Source organism: Chenopodium quinoa, unplaced genomic scaffold, assembly GCF_001683475.1.
Source record: "Chenopodium quinoa cultivar QQ74 unplaced genomic scaffold, ASM168347v1, whole genome shotgun sequence".
In the NCBI taxonomy this organism is placed as follows: Eukaryota; Viridiplantae; Streptophyta; class Magnoliopsida; order Caryophyllales; family Amaranthaceae; genus Chenopodium; species Chenopodium quinoa.
In genome coordinates this window covers 1,286,048-1,311,705 of record NW_018742244.1, presented here as the reverse complement: position 1 = coordinate 1,311,705, position 25,658 = coordinate 1,286,048, and the positions used below count along the sequence as shown (strand labels likewise).

Sequence of the window (25,658 nt, the reverse complement as noted above, 5' to 3'; positions counted from 1 at the left end):
TTTCTGTCTTCTATTTCATACTTTTTAATGACAAGTGTTTGGCTTCTCGCTCACTTTTAAAGCAAAAATGGTTTGATTATTATCTTCCTTGGTTTCTTACTAGCAACGTTGCCTCGGAAATTAGCAAGAAGCACAGAACTATTGTATACTGTTAACAAGCTTAGTCTGTTTCAAGAATCATCCTACAAATTTGAAGTAAAAAGAACTAACAAAAGGCACAAAATTAAAGTACTACTTGTAGTTTATTTCTTCAATTATGATAAAAATAAATCTGTAAATGAACCCGCATAAAATCTGCACGGGTAGGCTTTTTTTTTTTTTCCCCCCTGCCTCTCTGAATATGAACACCAATAAACCATCATAATTCAACACAGAAAGAACACTTCTTTGGTATACTGCTTACCCGAGTTCATGAATGTAAAAAAATGGTATGATACCCCTTCTCCCCTCTAAAAAACAAAAGGAAAAAAAATCAATGAAAGAAAAGGGGTTTAAAATGCTTTCTGCATTTAATGAGAAGTGTATTTCTGAATTCTAACCAAAGAGCAAAGAGACTACTTATCTCCTTGTCTCTCCAATACAAAAGAATCAAGGAATGTCATTAAGCAAAAGTTAACCAGAGCCCTTGAAAATTCGATCCTGCACATTTTGGTGAGTTAGCACTGATTATCGCTTGACTCACACAAGTTGACCCATAGAATTGCTCCCAAAAACTCGAGCTGATACCCAAAAGAAGCAGCATGAAAGATAATTTGGTTAGAACAGCATCAAATAGTGCACACCTCAAGGTAATATACAAGCAGCACCACTGCAACAATGCTATCTATGGAGAAAAAGGAGACTAACCTGTTAGCAGGATTGAACAATTGGCAGTATGGACTTTGCACATGCAACTAAGACTGAATCAGGTGTTCGAACTCGTGACAATCAGCTCCTAAGTCGTTAAAAGTTGAGATAAGTTTGGGAACAATCTTAGCCAGCATCAGCTTGAAGCCAACAGATGTGGCATTAGCTTCACTTTTTTCAGTCAACGTAGCATCCTTTGCTAGAGAACCGATCAAGTAACCTTTCATGTATGCATCACAGGCTTTCAAGATATAGTACCCACGCTGGCCAAAATGTTCTTTAACAAGATCTTCAAAATCCTAGATATTTAAAAGAAGGTAAACAGTAAATATTAGATAATCCATATAGCAAGCATTGTTCTAAATAAAAACAACCACAGCAAAGAACTATAGCATACACTTAGAAATTCAGATGAAAGCTTAACGCAACACTTTATTAATATAGCTTGGAGTTGGGCACCAATGCTATCTTTGGAAAAAAGGACCCTAACCTTTTAGCAGAATTATTGACAACAAACTCTGCAAATGCTATATTGAGCTTTAGTTTCGATATTCCTCCTCATAACTTTAATCTAGGTTTTCATCATCCTATAAAATTCTTGCTTACAAAAGCAAATACTTTCTTTTTTGAAAGGTACAAAAGCAAATACTTAAAGTACATTTTTTTTGTTTATCTATTTATTTTTTTATAAATACATAATCTTCAAGTCTTGAGGAATCCACCTCACTTCTGTCTATAACTTACACAGAATAGGCTCTTGCAAATCACTTCATTGATTGAGAAATAGACACACACACACACACACACACACACACACATCAAAGGAGCTAAACTGATTTTAACTTCAAACTAAACTTAAATAATTAATGCTAACTTTTTAACGAATGTTAATTTACAAAGTAAAGTGATCAAGGCTTCACTCCTAATTCAGAATATGCCTCAATGGTTCAACGCAAATCTATATCGTATAAGCAAGATGATAACTAAAGATGAAACAAAAACATATTACCAGCAAAAATGCTTGATCCTCATGAATATTAAAGTATTACAAATGGTGATTGATAACAGACGTTAAATACTAGTACTTAAAAAATAAAGTTGTTATTATGTTACCTTTGGAGGCTTCCGTATAAGATACATTATTGTCTTGCAATTAAGCAAAAAGGTATTTTCATTGTAGGACAATGAGTTTTTCTCCCCTTCAGCTGTGCCGACTTGCTTATCGTATCCAGCTTCATTAAAATATGGCTTGGAGTTCAAAACTAATCCTTGAAGTGAAACCAAAACTTGAAGAATGCTTGAGGATTGGGGATCCCAGACTTCGTTTCCTCTTCCTGTCCAGGTATTCAGAAGACTAAGGCATACCTTGCCTTCTTCGTATAAATTGGGGTTTAAGCGCCAGCCACCAGAATGATAATGAGCTGACTGCAAAAGAAATATTGATATTTTTTACACCACAGTATTGGCATTCCCCACTACAGTAAGAAAGCAACTTGAAAAGTTCCATGAGTTTTAAAATGGACCATAGAAATGCAATATACCCACCGGTGGAACATCAGGATACTCTGGAGGAAGGTGAAAATCAAAGAAGAAGAGACCATCTTGATAGGGTGTTCCATAAGCCCCCACAATTACTGCTCTCAGTAGATCCATTCTATCCTCGTATACTCGTACATAAATACCCTCTACAAAGGGAACGGTAAGCCATTAATAAATCAGTTAATGCATAAAACTGAGAGAGCTTATTGATGGTAGACGTGCAGGCCAAATACCTGGGAGGTTGTTCTGAAGAATGTTCCAATCTCGCTGCACCATCTTGAGCCACTTTCTTCCACTGTTGCCCTGTAATTTTTGTTAAATGTCAATGAAGATACTTTAGTTGCAAAATGATGTAATATAATAAAATAATTTATTTTATTTTTTTTAATGTGAGGAAGGTAAATATGCCAGAAATATGACAAATGAATGGTTTAAATAATTTTTAGCAAAATTAAATCATTTTAATTACTTTTTATCCCTACCCTAGCCCCCCCCCCCCCTCCTTCTCTTTTCCTTCCCCCTCAACCCAGGGCATTTTAAAATGAGAATACATTTCTTTAAAACCTAAGAAAATATTACATCCACGCCAGACAAGTTCTTCAGAAGCTGAAAAGTAAATCTGTAAGACTACTGAACTCTAATATATACTTCAGTACTTTCATATGTTTATAGGACAAGTGAAGCATAGGTTTACCTGTATATTGGAACCAAGGAAAAAATGATCCAATGGATCTTTGGCAGTATCAAAGCGCTTAAAGCTACAGGCATTGCCACCAGTACATAGCTCAGCATATGGTTCATTGGGCGTCAGATTTCCCAAGGCTTCATCCATATCTGTTAATTTTGCAGACTCAACTTCAGCAGATTCATCACCTATATTCGAGCTAGTTTGTCCACTACCACTGTCAATAACACAAGGATCTTGAGTGTTAGACATGTTGCTAGATGCTCTTTCACCAGATATACATATTTTTTCCTCTGGTTGAATGCTGGTTTCCACAGGATCGTCTGGGCCAGATGAATCCCCATCGCTGCGCCCTCTAGAGAATATACCAGTTGCAAATCTGGTAACATATTCAATAGCTGCACGAGGAAAAGTCAATGGTCCGTTGCCTGAACTTTGCTCAGCAACTACAATGTCATGTCCTGCATCAGGATTGCCTTCTGGTGTTGGTTCCTAAAATAACATATGTTGAGATTAATTAACTATATTACGGAAGCAACAAAGTTGCAAACCACTACGGCACTACATTGACTAATGACTATCTTAAATTGAGAACAACCGAAGTAATATAGCACAAAACCGACATATAGGATACAGCCAATTCACATAAGATAATAGATTAAGAACAAGCTAATTATTTCATAAAACATATACTTCTCTGTTCCCCTAATATTGCAGCAATTGCCCTTTTAGGAAGTTTAACATGATCTAAGCAAAACACCCATTGTAACAATTGCATTTCCATGTTCTCTCCAACATTAAATTTAGGTGAGGATAGGTTGGGAATTTAATTACAATTGACAACAAATATTCTTAGAAAAGCAGACAACTTATCCAAACATTCCAAGTAGTTTACACAACTGTCATTTTCCACTGGAGGGGTATGCCACTGTACAAGTACTCTAATCCAATTAATATACATGTGACATTAAGCTATGTGCAGAGTCCTTTAATTATCTCCCTTCAGATTTCCTTTCTAAAAGAAAAGTGTATAGTATATTTCCCCACTAACCTAACTTGTCTCTGATCTACCTTCCTACTCATCTCTTCCCCTCCCAACTTTCCATCTCCATCATTCACTCCTAATCTTTTGGCATATGTAGTAACAGTTCTTTTTACTTCATATATTTCTAAAAATCAGGATAACGGCAGTAACAACCATATACCGGATGGAGCAACCATAAATAGAGCAGTGGAATAGATATGGAAATTGAACAAAAGCCCATGATACAGACCATGTAAGTCAAATACTCACATTTGCTTATTTGAGCACATGAACCTACTTAAACTATCATAGGACTATTAACTTACATAATGACATGCTGTTACGTATTCTTTTTTTTCTTTTTATTATATCTAAATAAATAATTGCTATCCTATATTGTAGTGCAAGAAAATTCACACGGTGATATTGCATCATAATACGCATCTAGAATCTACCAGTATCCCATTCAATATCATTTTCTCCCATAAAATAAGAAACAAAGGGAATTAATCAAATACACAGAATTGGCACATATGGTATGAACTAAACATTGCAACTGAAAAGGAAAGTAGAAACCTTTTCTGAATCATCTAGAGCATCCTTTTCATCATCCTCAACTGTTTCCCAGCTAGCAGCATCATCACTAATCTCACTCCCAGCACCAATAGATTCATCATCATCTCGGCCAACAACATACACTGCTTGAGGGCCAACCTGAAACCAAGCTAAAAGAAAATATCAATCAAGGATCGGGGAAGCAATTTGATAGAATATCTGCACATAAAATTACTTTCTAACATTAAAAATAAACATATTATCAGTGTTCAGTGTGGTGGTAAAGTACCGTAGAAATCATTCCATCAGCCCATGTTACTTCAATATCACCATTTTTTAGGCTAGTAATATTCCCAACCCATGATAGATTTGAGAGTTCATTACAAGCTGCCTCATCAGATGCATCCCCTTCTTTGATGTTAGCAAGTGTAGCGGACTCTCTAGGGTCAGGACATTCAGCCTCCGTTGCCATGAAAGCTGGGGACAAGCGAACAACTACATCCCCATAACAATAATCATAATCAGGGTGGCCTTCTAGTTCATATACACTAACAACTTCCTCATTTTTAAATTCCCGGGGTTCTTCTGGTCGAGTAACCTGTTTTAACCATTTCACACAAGCTGTCTTCTCCTTAGCATCAACACTTTTGACAACTCCCACACGTCTTATTTCAGAGGTCTCTTCACCATCATCAGCGGCTTTCTCCACTACATATTGTTCAGCAATAAAGTCATGATCACCTGGGCTTTCAATTGGAATCAACAATGTGGAGTCTAAGCCCCGCTGTACAGTTCCATCTTGCCACGCAACATCTACTCTTGTCATAGTATTAACAATCAAAAGAGCTCTTTCATAAGTCTCTTCCTTTTTCCGTACCTTCTTATCCCTCTTAACCACAACTTTACGAAGTTTCTTTCGATGAATTTGCCAACTTTCATGGGCTGCGTCCTTAGAACTTGATTTTGGAGACAAGTTGTTTTGAGTATTTCCACCAATACTCTCTGATGTGCCTGCCTCATCATGATCCATCAATTCAACATGTACATTCAAATCCTCTGGTATGACTTCATCTGCATCAGACTCTGGATGACCAGATTCAGATTCATGAAGTCGCAACTTAGACAAATCTTTATCCAAAGGAATAGAGGAAGAAGATGTAAGGGCTGGAAGAAAACACCAGTCACCCAGCTGCCAACTAGCATGAGTAAAACAAGATAACACTTTTAGGTTTTTAGGATTCTGCTCTTCTGCTGGAGAAGTGGAAGAATTAGGACCATAGCCAGCTGAAGCTATCCAATGAACATATACCGATCCAACAGTGACCTTAATGACAGTACCCTCAAGCCGGTTAGCTTTCCATGAACCGGATAACCATCGAGCATTCTTGAAAACCGAGGAGGAGCTTGCCCTAACATGCTGACCAGGATGATATGGACAGTGCCCATCCTCAAGCAAGTTCTTTGCAATTGGTCTTAGCCGCAGAGGCTCAGCCCCCGTGACTTTACAAATAGAACCATCATTAAATAAAACAGTCACGTTATCAAGAACATCATCAACTCTACCCAGCCATGGACCAGAAACTACATAGTCATTAACAACAATATCCCTCACACGCATCAAATCCCTGGAAGATACATCATTGAAAACAGTCCCATCATGGGATAGTAAATCAACAGTTATATTTACATCCACCACAAGGCCTACTTGCCCAGTGGGGTCCAAGGCAGAGGCTACATAATCACCCGGTAAGAAACCCCTATCTACAACTGTCAATTCATTCCGACGATTTGTGTTCTCTGAGTCATCCATCCACAACACACGGACCTGGTCTCCAGTAAGTTGCTCTCTTTTGTGATGGCCAGAACTTCTGTTATCATCACTGCTCTCATTACCATCCCCATCATCTCCATCATTCTCAACATTATCCTCCTCCTTCACCTCCTCCCGTACCCCATCCCCTTCCTCCTCCTTCACCTCCTCGCAAGCCTCATCCTCTTCCTCCTCACCTTCCTCTTCTCCCTTATCATCTTCATCTGACTCATCTGAATCATCAGTAATATCACTATCTGAATCTGAGTCCGAATCACCAGCAACTTCAGTCACAACCCCAACCATATTCCCGTCCCTACGCCTCACAACATCTTGTCTATAAATATGTTTCTCGTTTGGTATTTTATCTATAACCAGATTACTATCATTTTTTGCATCACGATTAGAGCTAACTTCTGCACTAACACCCTCACTCGATAAAGAATCACCACTCACACTTGTGGTGCCCTCAACAGCAATTGGGGCATCATGTTGATCAGTTGCCATCTAAGAAATAACCAAAGAACACAATAAGACTACAATGATAAACCTAGAAGAAAAAACAGAAATTAAGAATAGCACTCCTACTTCGAAAACCCGACATAAAAACTATATAAGAAGCATTAAGCTGAGTCAATGGCTCCAAAACTATATACAAAATCAACTACAACTATTTATCTAGGTCCAGCAAAATTAATATAGACTTTCCTAAGGCATACCAATTATACCCAACATCAGAAAGATAAACCCAATCATTAATCTTTGTAAAATACAAAATTCATCAATATTAAAACCCTAAAACAACAAAAAATAATCATAAATGCTCAAACATCGAACATTCTTAAGCCGCCATTAGAGATACAATGCTAAAGATCTTCAAAACCCATCAAATTCATTGTATTGATGCAAGAAAAATTGAAGAGCGTAAACTAACAAAGATGATATTAACAAACCAATTAAATCTTGAATTGACAATAATATGAATTAAACATACCTGAAAAATCGGAGGATTTTGGACAGAAATACAAAAAATAAAAAGACAAAAAAATAAATAAATAAAAAGGGTTCAATCAAAAGAAATTAAACGTTGAAATGAATGGCTCTTTAATTGTTCAAATTTTTGATCGCAGGTACAAATTGTGAGAGAGAGAGAGAGAGAAAGATAGAGAGAGAAATGTTTTTATATGGAAGTCCAGAAAATGGAATGACTTGAAGGGAGCTGAAATGTTCTTCCTTGTTAGGGTTCTAATTGTACTTTCACCGCCATTTACCAAAGGGGAATATTTGTGAATATATGGAGTAGAATATAATCTAGGGACTAGGGTGCTTTGGAAAGAAACCTTAAACTGATTGGTCGGGTCGGGTTCGAGTTATGATTTAGTATTTGCTTACGAGTGTATAATTATGTTTAATATTTTCTTTTATTTGTAGTCAGATTTGATATTCGTTGTACTTTATCAAAGCTGATTGAGTTTATCTCAAATAGTACAATAGTTACTTCGTTTACTCGAATAGTTAAGTACGGTTTATGAAAAGTCTTTGATTGGTCAATAAGGTTTGTGTGTCAAAAAAAAAAAATAAGGTTCATTTCTTTTAGTCCAGGTTTTTGTATTCATTTTTTCATTAGATAAGCTAACATATGGCTAACTTTGAGCAACTGCGATTCCCTTTAATTTGACTTACTTCATGAGCTAAAACGAGGACTTTTGGTAAAGAACGTACAACACGTAAGTTTTTTTGAATCAAATGCTAGCTTCGTCTTCCGATAGATCAAGAGTTTAGGTTTGATATTTGGGAAGCTGATTCATTACTATTATATCCAAACAATAACATATAGAATGTGAAGGTTTCTACTATTTAGAAAGAGGCATGATGAAAAAAATATAATTAAAAAAAAACCAAAATAATAATAATAATAATAATAATAATAATAATAATAATGTAGTAATAGTTGTTAGAATGTTCAAAGGAATGAAGTAATAATGTCGCATTATGCCTAAATTCTCAAGTTGATTTTATTTTGTTTTAAAAAAGGACATATTATGTTGTGTTTCAAGCATATCACAAACGTTAATTTGTTTTCCTCAAAAAAAAAAAAAAAAAAAACCGTTAATTTGTTGGTTAGATTGTTTACATCATATAATATAGGAATGAAATTATAATTGGGAACATATGGGTGGGATGTTATGTGCAATTCATTGAAAGGAATCATAAAAAAATTGTGACCTTCCCAAACAGGTAGGTCAAACTTCATAATTACATGGCTTGTAATATTATTTTGTGTATAATAATGTCTAGGTATGGCTTGATGTGTAAGCATATAAAATGATTTATTCGGTTGTTCAAGCAAAGAAATGGGTTGTTCCTACTTGAGAATACGAGGGGAAAAAGAACATTTTCATGGATGGGGAAAGGAACTCTTGTTTGCTAGGGCAAGTAATGTAATTCTATCACGATTCTAGCCACAAAAATTGTGAGAGAAAAACCAATTTCTATTAAAATAATGTTATAGCAACTAATTCCAATTTTATATCCAAATCCAAAGTCAAAATATTATACAAAAAAATAGTCAAAGATTTTAAGTAAATTGATTAATGATTTGATGATGAGCTTATCATGATTTTTAATGAGCAAAATTTGACATTTATAGTCAATGTACTACCTCTGTTATAAATTATTTGCAACGGTTAGACATTTTTCCTCTAAACTTTATGTCAAATTGTTGCAAATAACATGTAACGAAGGTAGCATTCTCTCGAATAGACAATTCCATATCAACCTCGAGTCCCTGACCATTTAATGGCGCAGTAGTCAATATCATATTCAAAACGTCATATAAGTTAACACCAAGAATAAACAAAGCCCAAAGATTTATACTTCGTATGATTCAACTTGGTAATTTTTTGGTCAAAAATAATTGAAAACAAAGGGGAATATTTGGGACTCGAGAATATTACTTGTACATTAGAACTTAGGCATGTCAAGCATTAGTATCTTTAAGCAGATGATATCGAGGAGATTCATGGTTTTGTGGCGCAAAGGCTTCGGAGTCCACATCTTCAGCAACCTGTCTTCTCAAAAACATGCACAGGTCGTTTCTACTAAGCAGTTCAAGCCAACAAATTACCCCTTGGCCTATATCATTATAACAACTTGACAAGGTTTCCAAAAATCAAGCATAGTTAATTGTATTATTAGCAACAGAAATATTAAACATACAGATATCGACATTCTGGTAAAATTTTACATAGGACAAATGCAACGAAATCCAAGGATATACGTAGCCTACAATTGTAACTAAAATCAGTAAATGGCGCTAATAATAGTACATGAGGTAGGAAATGCAATTAAGTTCTACCCATCATAGACACCCTCTGCAAATTTATTTTCAGGATAAAACACTGCAACCACTTGGCTTCCGCCAAATTTCCTTCCGTTCATTCCTGCTCGTGCTCTAGAGGAACTTTCTGTGTCAGCATATTCCAGAAACACCTAATACATACATTGAGAAAAGACGATTAGAATTATCAACCGACTCGAGACTTTTATTTGAAAGGAAGCGGGTTTGTTAAGAACCTTTCCAACCCCAGGTGCAAGTTCTCCATTTGGTCCTGGTCGTGGGATGTCAACCCTCACTAAAGAACCTACAGACAGCAAGGAATTGCATCAATAAAATAAAATAGTAGAAAGGCCAACAAATCAAATGTTATGAAGCCTGAAGGAAAAGGGAAACAGATAACAAGTAAAAGTTTAGAGGGAAGTTTTGTCTCAACTTATGGCTGCTTTTGGAAGTTTTGTCTCAACTTATGGCTGCTTTTTTACAGCACGACTACATGGGAGTGACAGACTGACAGCAGTGAAAAAACCTAAAACAAAGGATAAAAAAAGAAATACTAAAAGACTAAAGGGTCCAGCCCGAAAAAAAATGGACAGCAGATACATACCAAACTTTTCACCTTCCTCTTTCATGTCTACCATTATATCTTGATACTCATCATCATCTTTAAGATCATCAGCAGTAACTACTTCGGTCAAGCACACAACTTTGGTGGGAAGTGGTCCAGGTTGAAACATGAGCTTCTGCAATTCAAGATAAAGCGATCAATGATACACACTAGTTAAAGCAAGTGGAAGAAATGAACATATAAAATTAATAAAATAAAATAAAAAAATCACCTGCAACAGAATCTGCTGTTGAGCATGCTGCAATACAATCTCTTGCTCAGGCTTTGGTTGGACTGCTCCCTGATTAGCACGTCTAACTGTGAGTGTTTTATCACCCATTTTAATTCCATTCAGAGCTGCACAGGCTACATCAGTGACTGAGGGATCATTGTAAACACAAAAGGCATAACCCTTTGAGTTCCCAGTTTCTCTGTCCTTCACAAGGTCAAAACCACGAAGGGGTCCAAAAGATTCTAATAGCTCCCGAATCTGCGATTCAGTTAAGTAGTAAGGTAGCCCACCAACAAAAATGCGATCTGGGCCCTCGAGTCCACCAGCTGACCCAGGTGTCAGTCCAACAGCAGCCAAGTTCAGATTTGGATTGGGTTGACTAGGACCAAGGGTTGCAGCAAGACTTGGGTTGTAGTCACTAGGTCTTCTCACCTTAACTGGTGTACCCTAAACAAGTACACAGCAAATCATATTTAGTCTCAGCTTATGGGACTGGGACTATCAATTTAAGAATGAGGGAGTACTAGCTTATAACAATTTAACAATTCAGATTTATTACATGGAAGCAGATGATATACATAAATTGCTCAGCAATCCCTAGTAAAAGCAAGGTAACTAAAATGTCATCTACACAAGAGAAATGCAAAATACCTCAAATATGATACCATCTAATGCCATAGCATTACTAGCTTCCTCCACAGACCTCATCTCAACAAAAGCAAACTTCTTTTCATGATTAATATAAACGTTGACAACAGCATCACCTAAGCACGGCAAAAAAAAAAAAAAAAAAAAAAAAAAAAAAAAAAAAAAAAGGGAATCAGTTAACAAAAGATTGTTTTCTTCTCAATGAAGTTACAATTTCTACACAGACCTGGTCCGGCAGTATTTCCTCCAATTGCAGCCATAACATGACTAAAAAAGGTTGCCACTGACTGCAAGAAAAAAATTTTATATTAAAGTCATTGCAGTGATAGAAGCAACAATAAAGGAATAGTAAAATTATCCAGAACACACAATAAAGCACTGAAATAAGCAAATCATTATGCAGATAGAGAAAGGCGAAAGGAGGACCAATAGAAAACCCTAAATAAGATGATGAATTAACCAAAAAAAATATTAACAGCTCTCTTTTGGGGGAAAAAAAGGTCAAGTTTAATTTCACAGGAATAGAACCAACATGCAAAAATGCAAAATTGTCTCTAATAAACCCCTAATTCCCACATAAATTGCAATCTAGCAGCTATCAATTCCCACATTAATAAAATGTGAAGTGAAGATTTTCAAAAGGAGTAGAGTGAACATCACTCTAAAAAACTACTATAAACAGATAAAAGTAAATCAACAATAGGTCTCTAGAAATACCTGTTCATTGGCTGAAGGAGGAAGTCCGCCAACATATACTCGCCGAGCATGCCGAGTAGCCTGTGAAAAATTAAAAAATAAACTATTTTAAACAAGGAATCAAAAGACATATAAAGAAGATGTGCTGGTAGAGAAGGATCTACTCAGCCAACCTGCTGAGTCATAGCTTGCATAGGCATAATGGGAAGAGCTCCTAATGACTGCAAGCAAAAATAAATAACAATATCAAAGGCTGCATAAATAAATTAGATCTATACCAGAACACAATTGAGGATGCAAAGGAAAAAGGAAAAAATTTATACCTGCCCTTGAGTCAATTGTAACATGTTTGGGAACATTCCAGGGATTGTTGGAGCTGTTCCAGGAATCTGACCTGTGAAGGCTAATAACATAAATAAACTATTAGCAAGTGCAAAATCTAGTTAACCGTTAAGAAAAGAATGCAGAAAAAGAAGAAGTTATTTTTATATCTCTCCATATATAATTTATTGGGTACACTAGTACATGGAAATTGAAAAGTAACTCTCACTAATTACTATTGTTTCCTTGGCTCTTGCATTCGCATTAATTATAAGAGATAAAGAGGAAAAATAATTTAGATGCAAGCGCTGGAGGAAATTGCAAGACTACCAAAAAACAGGCAATAGTTGCCGGTTGAAGACGAACTGGTGCATTGATTCCTCCTTGTATATATAAGCTACAGAAGTCGGCTCACGCCCAATGTCAGCAGAGTGGGGCAAAAGACCCAACATTGCCTTCTTATGCAAAAAAAATAAGACACAGAAAACAAAAACACCAAACACAAGAACAAACCAAAAACATCTCTCAGTTCCAGAAAAAAATCACCAAGTAAATAACATAAAAAACAAGAAATTCAACACTGAGAAAACTACAGTATAAGTAACACCATGCATTGCCAAATTGAGACCAGGTGCTAACTTAATAATAAAAAATCGCAATACAGAATGACCAACCTTTTAGGGACAAGAAGACAGCAGTGAGGTGTGGGAAAGAAGGGAAATGAAAGAGAGATGGGGCACATAATAAAAAAGTAATAGCTACAATAAATCATCAATTGAACCACAAAATGTACCTGCAGCTGTGGTTAGCATTGCAGAAGAAGGAGGTGCCATGTCAAACCCGCTTATCCTTTTGCTGTAACAACATATGTTAGAGTCCACCAGATAAGAAAAAATGTCATGAACAGTTATAGAAGCATAAAATTATGGACCACAAATTCACAATAATGGCCAACTGAAGAGATATAAGTTGACAGATTGGAAGGAGAAGACTTTTAATTAGCCATTCAGTCAAATACTCTGATAATCTGATATGCAAAAACCATACCAACTGACCAATGTGGTAACAAGAGGTAGGGTAATTATTCAACAAGTAAAAAGTAATAATGTATAAAGGTAAGGGTTGGGGAAAAGGGGTGCACATGTAAGCAACCTCAACAATGAAAAAATCAGCAATTTTTTTAAAGGAAACCCATGAGATGCAATTTAAACACAAATGACAGCAAACATTCAGGCAGAGATTTAGTTAGATCTTATAATGCTATGGAGAACAAACTATTCAAACATTGACATGGTTTAAACAACTGGAACAATCAAGTGCAGCTGCTGCTACCTTCGGAAATTATAAAGAACTAAAGGCACCTAAAGGAAAAAGGAGACAGGCATCAGGAAACTTCAAAAAAAATAAATATTTATACTAGAAACTAGAAAGTATCACATTCCATCCTAATTATAGTTGACCATAAAAAAACCATAAACAATAATAGACAACGAAGATGTCTTGGTAAAGATTTTTCCACTGATTGAATAATTACATCAACTTCAACATCATCTCAACTCGTACAACAAGACTCCAATCCATAACATAATAGGGGATGTGGGAAGTATTCATCTGTATGCTTGCAATAAGTACTAAGGAGAGACTAAACTCAAAGGTTTTTAAGGACACACCACGCAGGTGGCAAGTGCATGTCCCGTATGAGACACCATATACAAATCGATGTTCAATATTCCTCAAAATGTCTTAGGCACAAGAGAGCACTGTTTTTTCCTCAACAGCTTAGACAGGCAATGACCATATAAGGGTAGTAGTAAAACAAAAGAAAAAAGGAAAGTATCAAACAAAATAGGAAAAATTGTCAAAAATAATACAAACTTTAAGCCATCTGCCAAAAACAAGTCGAACTTTTGATTATTTCTGAATAATACAAACTTTGGGGAGTATCCGCTTTAAACAAGTCATTTTACTTGCAACCTGAATGACCGGTTATATATTTTTTTTATTCTTTTTAATAAATTTGTTTAACAATGTAATTAGCTCTTAATAACTTTAATTATGATTAATTAGAAATAAAAATTTTGGGGGAAAAGTTTTTCAAAAAAAAAAATTGGGGGAAAAATATTAAAAAAAAGAAAAACCATTTCCTCCACCAGCCACCAGCGGCATCAACCTCCCCCCGGTGCCGGCCATGCCCAGATTCCCTCTCCCTCGGCGTCGACCCCCCTCCCCTACGCGTCACCCTCTTTCCTCGACGTTTGCCTGAACCACCGTATGTACCGAATCCCATTCCCCAAAACCCTCCCTCCACCGCAAAACCACCAAAAATCTATCCCCCACCCTCGAAAAACCCTAATCAAACCCTTATCGATGGCTGGGGAGGTTCGATTAGGGTTTTTTAGGGTGGGGGATGGTTTTAAGTGGTTTTTGCGAGAGAGGGAGGGTTTCGGGAAGGGTGGTTGTTTGTTCTAGCAAGTGTAGGGAAGAGGGAAAGGACGATACGCGGGGGAGGGGGCGGCGCCTGGCGTCAGGGGGATTTGGGTGCGGCCGGCGCTGACGGGTTGTGAGATAGGGAGGCTGGCGATGGTGGTGCTGGTGGTTGGTGGAGGAGCTGTGTGGAGTTTTTTAATTTTTATTTTGTAAATAATAATAATAATAATCTTAAAAAAAAAAACAATTTCAATGGTCAAACCAATAAGATAACGACATGTGTCTACATAACCAGTTAATTAGGTTACTAACAAGTCATAACTTGTTTAAAGTAGATACTCCCCAAAGTTTGTATTATACAGAAATAATCAAAAGTTCGACTTGTTTTTAGCAGACGACTTAAAGTTTGTATTATTTTTGACAATTTTTCCAACAAAATAAAGAAAACAAATTTTTAAAAAATTAAAATTAAAAATTAAAAGAAATCTAAAAGTGAATGTCATAGACTCATAGTTACCTCATATAATCTGGTCTCTTAAAATTTGATATTCCATAATAACACCTAATTACAACTAGTTTTCTTAAAATCATCAAGAGAATTAGAAAATAGGAAAGATAACAAGAGAGAAGGGGGAGCATATTTGCATTATTCTTCTAATAACAGAAAGTTGTACATAATAATGTAGAGCATATTGTTGTGACTGCATTCACTTTCAAGATAAAATGCTTTGAGGCATGAACATAACAAAAGACTTAAGGTATAACCATAAAATGTATTAATTGTCATTTGATAAGTTGATATCAGATCACTAACGATTCTAAATGTTCAAATAACCATTGATGTCAAACATTTTGCACTAGAATGAATATAATTCACATTAGCAAGCAAAAATATGTTGCATACAAGAAACGATATGCTAGAGATTATAGCTTTACCAACCTTTTGGAGCGAGAACGAGATCGAGACCTGGACCTATGCTCGGATCTTCCCCTTGAACGAGATCTGTGTTTGTGTCTATCATCTCTATCACGATCATAATCTCTCTGCCTAAACATACAAATATCAATCAATGTGGCATCAAGCGGAAACAAGCAAGCTTGAACGGAAGTGGGCCAAAAACTAGCTTATACAAGGAGATTCAAGGAGGTGGCAGAATACTTTTAACTTTCTATGCTCAACAAAGGCAGGAATAAATTCGCAATATATTACCTTTCCAATAAATTTAGCCCTCACATAGTACGACCCATTAAAGTTCAATAAATCTTGCCACAAAAAAATCAACACAAAAAAAATTTATACCTAACAAACAAAGCAATGTAACTCGTGGAAGCAGGACTTATTAAGCTTATATAATTCAGATAATAACCAAAACAACTTGGAGCAGGAATCAATATAACTAAGCTACCACGACAACGAGCAAAAAAGGCAAAGGGTCTTTTTAGTTACAGTGACCTACAATGGAACATGCCTCTGAATATCAATAATCCTCCATGCAACACTGCCATATATCATATACTCCCTCCGTGTTTTTAATAAGTGTTACACTTCCTTTTTTTCGGCAAAAAGCTACATTTTATATAAAATCTTTCTCCTTTCATGGTCCCCACCCAAACCTACTATTACTATTTTTATTATTTCTTTACTCACATTCATTATTTTTCAATATATAATTAATTCCACTATCTTTCTTTTACAATTTTTAATACTCCAACTACTCCACTTACCTATGTGCCGGTCAAAGTGTAACACTTATTAAAACACGGAGGGAGTAGCAAAGTGTTTAAAATTAATACCATGTGCCCAACCTTCTATATCACAATTTTGTAGCCACTATGTACAAACAAAAGTCAACACAACAACGTTAACCAACTTACAATGTTGTCCCTACAATTCCTACTTCCTACGATTAATAGAGACTGAATAAGTATCCTAAGATATTTCAGGCATCAACTCAAGTCAGAAAATTCCCAACCTATTAGTCTATTACCTAACGGAGGAGACCAGGACAGCTTCCCAACATCAATTTTAAATCAAACAAAAGAATTAAACATACAAAATTCCTTGTCCATTCTTATGTGAGATTATCGAAGGGAAAAGGTACCATCACCATAACCTTGACAAAAAACTAAAGAATTTAATAGAATGATTAAATTGTTACATAAAACTTGAATAAATAACCTACCAAGTACCAAAAACTACCAAAAGATATTACTGAGTACAACAAAAACAGTAAAAAGATGAACAACAAAAAACAAAGAAAGCTGAATTTATTACCTATCGCGATCTCGGCTTTTGTAGTAATCATCGTCAATGTCTTTATCTCTGTGGCGATCACTTTTATCACTCCTATCCCTATGCCTATCTCTGTGACGATCACGATCCCGATCCCGATCCCTATCCCTATCCCTTTCACGAGACCTGCCTTTGTCTCTCTCCCTATCTCTATCCCTATCCTTGTCCCTATCCCTATCTCTACTTCTCTCCTTGTCCCTGTCCTTCTCTCTATCCCTGTCTCGATCCCGATCTCTCTCCCGTCCCTTCTCCCTGTCCCTCTCTCTACTTCTTGAAGAACTCCTCTCATGATCACGCGAGCCATGCTGCCCAAAACATCATGTTAGCACAGAAATAAACAATTTAACTCCTAGACTACATGACAAAGCATATACTACAATACCACAATCAAGGTTTAATTATCACATTGATATCCAAATCACATTATCACGGCCACATTAGAGGGAGTACTGCTAAAAGGGTGCATCAAGCAAAGTACAGCCTTAAACCAACAACTCTAACAAATTCCAAACTTATTTTATCTGTTCAATCTTTACAGCTTTATTAATATCGTGTAAATTACATAATTTAGCAAAAACATAACCTATATACCTGAGATTTAGCATCACTGTTCTCATCTACACCCCTGTGATCATTTTCTTGAGGTTGCGGAGATGAACCATTTTTATCAGGATCATCCTGGTATTCCGACATCTTTCAAGGCTAATCTGTGGCAAACTGAAAACAACAATTAAAAATACTTCAATTACAATTTCATATGACATAGGAGAATTCGAATTTCATATAATACCTTTCAAAAAAACCAAAGTAAGAAAAAAAATATTCAGATCTTGTTTCAGTAATTGTAAATTCTAAAACAAAGAGATAGTGCAACACCTCAATCAATTAATTAATGCAATTTAATCACATAAATAATTTCAATTGATTCCAAAGTAGAACATCGAATAATAAGAGACAGAATCACGAACCCTAGAAAACTAACAATTCCGAACTTGTTTCAGTAATTGTAAATTCTAAAACAAAGAGAACTCCACAATCAATTGATTAATGCAATTCAATCACATAAATAATTTCAATTGATTTTAAATTAGAACATCTTATAATAGGAGACATAATCACGAACCCTAGAAAATTACATGCAAGAGCAAATTGAATACTAAATTGAGAGGAGAGAGAAAGAGATAGTAACTAATTGAGCAAAGTCGAAGGGGATTGATTGCAGAGAAAGATTGAGCAAATAGAAAACGCTTAGAATTGAGCGAACAGAAAAAGGGGAAAATAAAGAATTAGGGTTCTTCTTCCCCGGTATGGAGCAACACTTAAACACTATTTTGGTCTTCCACCAAATTGCGTTTTGTTCTTTTACGGTCTGGATTTTTTAACGGAGTAGCGGGGTGTTTGGTTGGAGGGATAGGAATAAAAGGGATAGGGAGGAAGGATAAAAATAGGGAATTAATAGATGGGACAAGGATAAAAATCCTTATCCCATGTTTTGTAAGTATATGAAATAAATTAGGAATAAGTAGTAAAATTATAAAAATAACCTTATTAACTTCTACGTTTTCCCTTATCCTTTCAATTTCATTAAGAGTAATTTGATATTTTTAGCCTAATTTTTTTATCCCTTCCCCTTATACCACCCCCTTAGTTATGGAAATGGAGGGATAAGGGGGTGTTTTAATCCCTATCCTCAACCCCTTTTAATCCCCATCCCACTAAACAAACACTACTTTTCTTCTTTCCTCATCATTTATCCTTACCCCTCCCTTTTAATCCCCCTAAACAAACACCCCCAAGGAGTACTAACCTTCAATTATTTTTACGACTAGTTGACGACTCCGAATATCCCTGTTTCGGGGGCAAGGGTGTAATTTTGTATACATTTTTTCCCCCTATTACTACAAGATGCACAAGAACAAATGATGTAGATGTAAGATGTTATTTGATCTCAATTAGGGCTTGTTCCTATAAACTGAACTGTAACTGATTGAACCGAAATGAATATTTTATGAGAGAAAAAAATTAGGAACTGAATTGAGTTGAACTGAACTGATTGGAGCTAAACTGAACTGAACTAAACTAAAATTAAGTTTAAGAGAACAAGCTTTTACTATTAAAAAAAATAAAAAATAAAATAAAATTAGCATTTGATCTCAATTGCTGATAGGTTTTGGGTATTTGCTCTAAATTATACTATGTAGTAACTAAGCTAAATAATCATCCACTTAATTTTGATCATCCACTTAATTTTGAATAAGTTTTACCACAGCAAAAGAATGAAAGAATTTAACAAGTTCCAATCCTTGCTAGTCCCTACCCCAAAAGCCTCTAGTGAAGATTGGAGAAGTAAGTGGTGACAAAATCCCTCCATAATAAACTTTTCAATTGGCTTGCCGTATTATATTACGGAGTATAAACTGAGTAACGACTAAGGGTCTGTTCCCATTGACTGAACACACCTGAATTGAATTGAACTAAACTTATTAGAGTTGAACGACTGAACTGAAAATTTTATAAGAGAAGGAAATTAAGAGTTGAACTGAACTGATTAGAGCTGAATTGAACTGAAAATTATCTTACGAGAACCGGCCTTAAATACTACTCGGTATGTATATTGCATTTTAGTTAAATCTATACTTCTATACTTAAAAACTATAACCAAGAAACTAAGAAAGGCACATGTCCCCATCCATTCTATTACACTTCTCTAACCATAGTGCCACATGTCATAAACTTTTAATTTTTTTATTACACCATTTTTTTTTAATTCTTTCATTAAACTTATACTTCATCTTATATATACACTTTATCTCTCCCCTTTAATTCAACCTTTTTCTATTCTCTCTTTAATTTTAGCCCTTCCACCTTTTATTTAGGCCTCTTTTTCGATTAAAGTTCCAAAATTTTAATTTCTTTAATCATGTTTCCGATTACATATTATACCTTATAATGACTTACTATTATTTCCTCACTTATCTCTCAATACAATTTTATATGAATATTCGTGCATTGCACGGGCCAAAAGGCTAGTTGGAATTAAAAAATAGAGTTAATATGAAACGGAGTAGTGAAGCCTTCTAAGTTCTGTTACAAAAGTTAGTTGTTTGATGTAGGTGACTTTGGTCTAACACAGCTGAAGTTAGACATTTTTCAAAACTTCCCAAAAGATGATCGTCTGTGTTGCAGTCGTCGGCCACCAGGTCTATCTTTCTCTAATTCTCTCTTCATCAATTTCCTGCATTTGTCTTTTGATTTATTTTATCTCCATCTTTGGAATTTTTTTTTTTTTTTTTTTTTTTTTTTTTTTTTTTTCTGGGTAAATACGAATTAACAAAATTGAAAATGTATGTTTTTTTTGCAGAATAATCCACTCTACATTCAAAGCTTTAATGAAGGTGATGATGCCCTTAAGCTTCATCACATCGTTCACTGCTCCCTTGATGTTATTGACGAACGAGGTTTTCTCTCTCTTTCCGATCTCCATTCATTTGATTTTATTTTATTTTATTTGATTTGTGAATTTGCATAGATTTCATCTCATTTACTTGTTATTAATTTTTCCTATATTGTGCTGTAATTAAGCACCATCAATTTTCAAGGTGTCGTCTTTGATTTGTGGGTAATTTGCCTATAATGTGGGAATTTTGAGTTGAAATTTTGATTTGGTGGTAATTGTTTTTTAATGTAATGTAATTGCTGAAACCCTAACCCCAGAGTTGATACAAGGCAATTCAAAATGAATTCTGTTTAATTGCAACATTACACCCATTTTCAAAATTTGATCAACATATTTATCAAATCTTAACAAAAATGTGATTACTTTGAGGTCTCGACTTCTCTTGTTGCTTGACGGATCAGTTGTATTGCTTGAAATGTGATATTAGCAGCCTTTTGATCTCTTTATGAATTAGAAAACATGAATTAGTAGAGTTTGAAAATCTTTTGCTCTCTTTTTTTTTTTGGTTAAACGTTTTTACAATGGAACAATTTTAAATATGTACTTTGTAGTTCGTACTCCATATATATAACATATGAATATTTCACCTTGTAATTGTGCAATGCATGCTTGGTGTAATGTTGGGTAACTCATGTGTTCTGTTTTATGTTTCAGTGAACAATCCCAAGAAATCTGGGCCGATGCTGAATGAAACATTTTTAGGTCTGCTTTATCCAACAGAAAACTACAAAGTGTAGGTATCTTTCCCCTTGAAATTTTGTAAGGTGGGATCAGTTGTATTGCTTGAAATGTGATACTAGTAGCCTTTAATAATCAGTTTTTTGTTGCTTGCAGATATGGCTATTTGACCAACACTAAGGTGAAATTCATCTTGGTAACCACCGATTTAGATGTAAGAGATGCTGACATGAGAAATGTAAGTATATAGCTAAGATAATCTTTGAGATCTTTCATAAAATAAATTGTGCTTGTTATGGATTGTGCTTTTTGTCCTTCATGTGGTTAATGTTTTTTTGCAAATTTGCTTGATTTGGTATTGGAACAATTGTGGGTAAAACAATGCTGCTGTGATATTGCTGGCTTTGTTAAAAAATGAGAATGATGCTTTATTACCCCAGGGGAATACTACCTCTGGTTCCAATCTTTCTAGTATGCGTGGCTGAGATAATGGTGGATCATATGTGGTGCACGTGCATCTAGGAGTCATTGTATCATTTATCTGCTATAAGAAACTGCACTCTTGATCTGCTTTTGGTTGTCAAGATTTAGGTATGAGGTGATAATGAAACGATGATGCTAAATGACTGGTTTAGGAATAACTCTAGGTAGTGCCTGAATATTCAGATTATCTGCTCTCTATTATTTCATAATAAATGATGATAGCTGTTCGGTAAAGCTCTGAATGGTGTGTTCAGGAGATTGAAAATGGATTTTGGTGCATTCTAATGACAAACTATTTGTGTGTGTGTGTGTGTGTCTGAATGCTGGTTATTTTGTAAAGCTGATTGTATGTACTTTGGGTGTATCCAGTTCTTTAGGAAGTTCCATGCAGCTTATGTTGATGCGGTTTCAAATCCTTTCCACGTCCCCGGTAAAAAGATAACCTCTCGGACATTTGCTGAAAGGGTCAGTAATATTGTCAAGTCTTTTGGATTGGGTTCATCTGGATGAAGTGTGAAACTGTTAACATCTGCTCTTTATTTGGGATTCGTGAAGCCTCTATGCTCGAAGTATCTGACCTGTTTTCATTGCTGAAGGAAGTTGACTGCAGCCAAAATATAAGGTGATTTCATTTTGTTATGGGGATTGTAGCAGTTAGGCACAAATTATATTATCATGAACTATCCTGTTGATGCCCTGATTTTTTGAGCTTTTATCTCATAAAGAAGCTAAAGGGTAAAATCTGTCAGAGCTTGTATATTGTCACCTGATCTTTTACATTCATTCAATAGCAGGGGTGTTTTTGTAGAATATCATTTTCATTCTTATTTCAATTCATAAAAGTCAGTTTCTTATTGACTTGAAGACACTTTCAACTATATTAGTCTATCATTTGTTAGTATAACAAGTCACCTCAAAATCAATTGGCCCTATTGAAATGTTATGGTGAGGCCAGGGGTCATGTTGCAATTTTATGGCGAGGCCAAAGTATTGTCAAAATGTTATGGTGAGGCCGGTTCCATGTAAGTTGATTTGACAATTTAAGGTGTTAATTGATATCACAAGCACATGATGAATATCTGAGTTCAGCAAAATCAGTTTTTAACAAAGTAACATCAATTTGAAATTACAACACAAAACATAACATTACCGGGAAAATGAAATTTAAGAAAGCTCAGAACAAGTTTAGCAGAAAATTCTCTCCCCAAGAGCTTAGTGCTCAAGAACAAGTTGCCCAGGATCAATATCAGCCTTCTTAGTAAAAAACCTAGTTAGATACGCAGAAAGCAGCTTTTCTCTAAGAATTCTCATCCCAAACCTGTCAAACTCCTGTGCCCAACCCAGCATATAACCTGTACTAATAAGATCAAGTGCTCTCCACCTCCTCTTCTTTGCATAGTCGTTCAACCCCCTCTTTATACGCTCATACTCATTCTCATCATTCTGCTTCTCCTGGCAGCTGGACTTCTCTAGCAACACATCGGCAAGGCATCTTCCTAGAATGACCCCATCTTCTAGAGCCGAGCACCCTCCTTGCCCTAGGTCTGGTGTCATTGGATGACATGCATCACCTGTTACGCATACATTGTCTTTGCTTATGTTGCCAAATAATACCTGCCATGGAGGTCTATACTCTAGTGGAGAGCGTACAAATTCTTCTACTTTTGTGTCTTCTACCACAGCCCTTATTTGGTCAGGTACCTTCCCAAGTTTACTCAGCAAAAATTGCTTCAGTTTCAGTTGATCAGCTTCTTGCAGTGTACTATTCTCTGTTATTATAACATACTACAAGTTAACAGCACATCTAACCTAATGATCACCCAAAAAAAAAAATATTGAAAAAAAATTATGCAACTCTTTTTACTGTGAAACCTAACTACATAGTCTACATCTACATTATTAAGTGATGGTCATGTATCTGTTAGTTTGGACTGAAAGAGTAAAATAGGATAGTGCTTTTGATACATAGTAGACTTGCTATCCTGGGATTGTGCACAAGGCAATAAGCATACCTTGAGCAGATGGCGACCAGGTGAAAAACCAATAAACAGCAGTGTTATCACAGGGAATGATACCATATCTAGCACCATTTCCGACTAGGACCTGAAATTTGGGTTCAAACCCATGGCCATCCTTCTAATATGCACAGCCCCTTATAGCTGATCTACCTGTCAGTGACGGTGGTTTGAATCCTAGCCACTTTGCCACCACTGAATTCACTCCATCACACCCGATTAATACCTGTTTGTGAAAAATGATATTAGAAGTCTGTCAGTCATCGTAAGAGCCCCTCCCTACATAATTGTAACCATGAAGACACAGGACATAAATGTCAGAAACTTTACAAGGATCAATAAGCCATCCAAAAACATACATCCTTGCTAAATTTAGTTTAGATAGCAATAATAGCAAACCATAATGTTGCATTTTCTTATAAAAACTATTTATGACTTCTGAACTCAATCTTAATTTCCCGACTGTAAGATGGTATTGTAATGAAAGGATATGAATCTCTTGTAGATGTCCATATTAATGCTCAGTTTCAATACCTTGGTCTTAAGGATGGAGCCGTCGGCAAGGTGTACAAGCTTTGAGAATCCTGCTTCTTCTATAGAAACAACTTTGGACGAGTACCTTATTGTACCATCTGGTAAATCCCTTGCAAGCGCTTCTAGCAGGGCCTTGCGTCTCACACAGCGAGCCTCATGATCTCCACTGTTTTTTTCTTAACTTTTCAGTATGTAAGCCAAACAACAAGGTAAATAAAGAAAGAAGTGAAGACAAACTTACTATTTTCCCTTCTCTGTAAATGAAACATATGAAGTCAAATCACCTGTAACTGAAGATATAGAAGATACCCTGCATCCAATTCATGAAGAGATATAGTTAAGAAAAACATCTTTCATGACTTTTATGGTTAAATTAAGGAAGCAGAACAAAATGGTGAAACCAATGTTACTCGGACTCAGGTACCTATGTCTAAGAGCTAGACTAGCCCTGCAATGATACATTTATATGATTTTGGTCCAAAATAAAAGGTCCAAGGTGGGGTGCATATAGTTCCACACCCATATTATAGTGAGGAGTCTATTTGACACAAAAATATAGATTAAAGAATCCGAGTACCATAGAACAAAACAATACTACTAAATCAATATTGCATAGTAAGAGATGGTGCACCCATATAGCTGGCCATGCTGTTGCCTGAGAGAATCGCCGATCCCAAGAGCATCCAAAGCCCTCCAAGCATTGGTCCAAGTTGTGAATGCAATCCCAGCAGACTCCAACACCAAACATTTTATTCCCAACCTGCATATGAACAAATTACACATTAATTTTATAACCATTCATACCTCCGTGCAAAATATGAGTTACTCCTTCCGTCTATTATTAATTGTCCAGTTGATATCATGATATATGAGCTACTAACATGACAACTAAATTTAGACGAAGTTAGTATATGGCGAGTAACACTCCATGTACGTACCTGTGAAGAGCCAAAGCTGTAGCATGACCAGATATTCCAGCTCCAACAATGACAATATCTGTGTTCACCTCCATCTAGTCTAGCAAAAACAAAATAGAAAATTTTACACAAAATTGCCTACAAACATGAGATGATGACAATCGCAATCTATTTATAGTATCAATAAATGAAATTTAGTCAACCAAGGTGGCTGAACTTGATAAAATGAAGCAGTCACTGTTACTTTGTTACCTTCTGCTTATTGGACCAATTTGACCCATGTCGCTATTTTTGCCAATTATTGATTTGAGCCACGCCAAAATCAGCAATTAGGCGGCTTATGTTAACACCTTTGACAAGTAAAAACCCATCCCGGGATTTTTTTTTTTTTTAATTACTTCCTCTGTTTCGTTATGATTTTTACACATATTTATATTCTAACCTTCATCACATATTATTACTAATAAATGAAAAATTTATGATTAAACTTATTGATGGTAAAAGTTGGGTGTTGAAAACTTGACATGCGCAAAAACTTACTGGTAAGAAAATAT

The 25,658-nt window shown here is 35.6% G+C and overlaps 5 protein-coding genes across 8 annotated transcripts; 1 reads left to right on the top strand and 4 right to left on the bottom strand.

Moving 5' to 3' along the window:
• Positions 1-223: 223 nt before the first annotated feature.
• On the bottom strand, positions 224-7,874 carry LOC110739116 (probable ubiquitin-conjugating enzyme E2 23). Its single transcript, XM_021919573.1, has 9 exons — positions 7,454-7,874; positions 4,939-6,966; positions 4,671-4,808; positions 3,080-3,562; positions 2,619-2,688; positions 2,392-2,531; positions 1,960-2,271; positions 847-1,145; positions 224-719 (listed from the first exon to the last, which is right to left on the bottom strand). Exons 2-8 carry the CDS (start codon positions 6,964-6,966, stop codon positions 894-896), a joined length of 3,423 nt encoding a protein of 1,140 aa, XP_021775265.1. The 5' UTR covers positions 7,454-7,874; the 3' UTR covers positions 224-719; positions 847-893.
• A 1,747-nt stretch (positions 7,875-9,621) lies between these two features.
• LOC110739125 (splicing factor U2af large subunit B-like) lies at positions 9,622-18,413 on the bottom strand. Of its 4 annotated transcripts, none has more exons than XM_021919584.1 (14): positions 18,210-18,412; positions 17,612-17,737; positions 17,003-17,325; positions 15,668-15,775; positions 13,094-13,155; positions 12,303-12,382; positions 12,153-12,200; positions 12,001-12,060; positions 11,510-11,570; positions 11,287-11,399; positions 10,636-11,082; positions 10,404-10,539; positions 10,036-10,103; positions 9,622-9,951 (listed from the first exon to the last, which is right to left on the bottom strand). In XM_021919584.1, the coding sequence occupies exons 2-14, from the start codon at positions 17,711-17,713 to the stop codon at positions 9,814-9,816; spliced, it is 1,746 nt and encodes a 581-aa protein (XP_021775276.1). In that variant the 5' UTR covers positions 17,714-17,737; positions 18,210-18,412; the 3' UTR covers positions 9,622-9,813. The 4 variants fall into 4 exon arrangements, with proteins under 4 accessions (XP_021775276.1, XP_021775284.1, XP_021775299.1 ...); XM_021919592.1 differs by having other exon boundaries at positions 12,303-12,373; XM_021919601.1 differs by lacking the exons at positions 9,622-9,951; positions 10,036-10,103 and adding an exon at positions 10,110-10,306 and having other exon boundaries at positions 18,210-18,413.
• A 1,632-nt stretch (positions 18,414-20,045) lies between these two features.
• Positions 20,046-22,518, top strand: LOC110739110 (trafficking protein particle complex subunit 2-like protein). The gene is made up of 5 exons (XM_021919565.1): positions 20,046-20,220; positions 20,382-20,478; positions 21,132-21,210; positions 21,312-21,393; positions 22,008-22,518. Exons 1-5 carry the CDS (start codon positions 20,188-20,190, stop codon positions 22,146-22,148), a joined length of 432 nt encoding a protein of 143 aa, XP_021775257.1. The 5' UTR covers positions 20,046-20,187; the 3' UTR covers positions 22,149-22,518.
• A 178-nt stretch (positions 22,519-22,696) lies between these two features.
• LOC110739100 (6-hydroxynicotinate 3-monooxygenase-like) lies at positions 22,697-25,250 on the bottom strand. Its single transcript, XM_021919555.1, has 6 exons — positions 25,126-25,250; positions 24,819-24,947; positions 24,429-24,497; positions 24,188-24,353; positions 23,651-23,879; positions 22,697-23,407 (listed from the first exon to the last, which is right to left on the bottom strand). Exons 1-5 carry the CDS (start codon positions 25,197-25,199, stop codon positions 23,775-23,777), a joined length of 543 nt encoding a protein of 180 aa, XP_021775247.1. The 5' UTR covers positions 25,200-25,250; the 3' UTR covers positions 22,697-23,407; positions 23,651-23,774.
• LOC110737063 (6-hydroxynicotinate 3-monooxygenase-like) lies at positions 22,851-23,728 on the bottom strand. The gene is made up of 2 exons (XM_021917432.1): positions 23,651-23,728; positions 22,851-23,423 (listed from the first exon to the last, which is right to left on the bottom strand). The coding sequence occupies exons 1-2, from the start codon at positions 23,726-23,728 to the stop codon at positions 22,851-22,853; spliced, it is 651 nt and encodes a 216-aa protein (XP_021773124.1).
• Positions 25,251-25,658: the final 408 nt, after the last annotated feature.

Coding starts and splice junctions, on each gene's coding strand:
- LOC110739116 (XM_021919573.1), bottom strand. CDS start 6,966: ATGGCAACTGATCAACATGATGCCCCAATTGCTGTTGAGGGCACCACA. Junction 4,809..4,938: donor CTGATGGAATGATTTCTACG/GTACTTTACCAC, acceptor GCTTGGTTTCAG/GTTGGCCCTCAAGCAGTGTA. Junction 2,689..3,079: donor TCCTTGGTTCCAATATACAG/GTAAACCTATGC, acceptor CAAAAATTACAG/GGCAACAGTGGAAGAAAGTG.
- LOC110739125 (XM_021919584.1), bottom strand. CDS start 17,713: ATGTCGGAATACCAGGATGATCCTGATAAAAATGGTTCATCTCCGCAA. Junction 17,326..17,611: donor ACAGTGATGCTAAATCTCAG/GTATATAGGTTA, acceptor TGTTTTGGGCAG/CATGGCTCGCGTGATCATGA. Junction 11,571..12,000: donor CTCCTTCAGCCAATGAACAG/GTATTTCTAGAG, acceptor TTTTTCTTGCAG/TCAGTGGCAACCTTTTTTAG.
- LOC110739110 (XM_021919565.1), top strand. CDS start 20,188: ATGATCGTCTGTGTTGCAGTCGTCGGCCACCAG. Junction 20,221..20,381: donor TTGCAGTCGTCGGCCACCAG/GTCTATCTTTCT, acceptor TTTTTTTTGCAG/AATAATCCACTCTACATTCA. Junction 20,479..21,131: donor TGATGTTATTGACGAACGAG/GTTTTCTCTCTC, acceptor TTTATGTTTCAG/TGAACAATCCCAAGAAATCT.
- LOC110737063 (XM_021917432.1), bottom strand. CDS start 23,728: ATGGTGCTAGATATGGTATCATTCCCTGTGATAACACTGCTGTTTATT. Junction 23,424..23,650: donor CTGGTCGCCATCTGCTCAAG/GTATGCTTATTG, acceptor GTTAACTTGTAG/TATGTTATAATAACAGAGAA.
- LOC110739100 (XM_021919555.1), bottom strand. CDS start 25,199: ATGGAGGTGAACACAGATATTGTCATTGTTGGAGCTGGAATATCTGGT. Junction 24,354..24,428: donor TTTACAGAGAAGGGAAAATA/GTAAGTTTGTCT, acceptor AGAAAAAAACAG/TGGAGATCATGAGGCTCGCT. Junction 23,880..24,187: donor GCTCCATCCTTAAGACCAAG/GTATTGAAACTG, acceptor TTTCACAAACAG/GTATTAATCGGGTGTGATGG.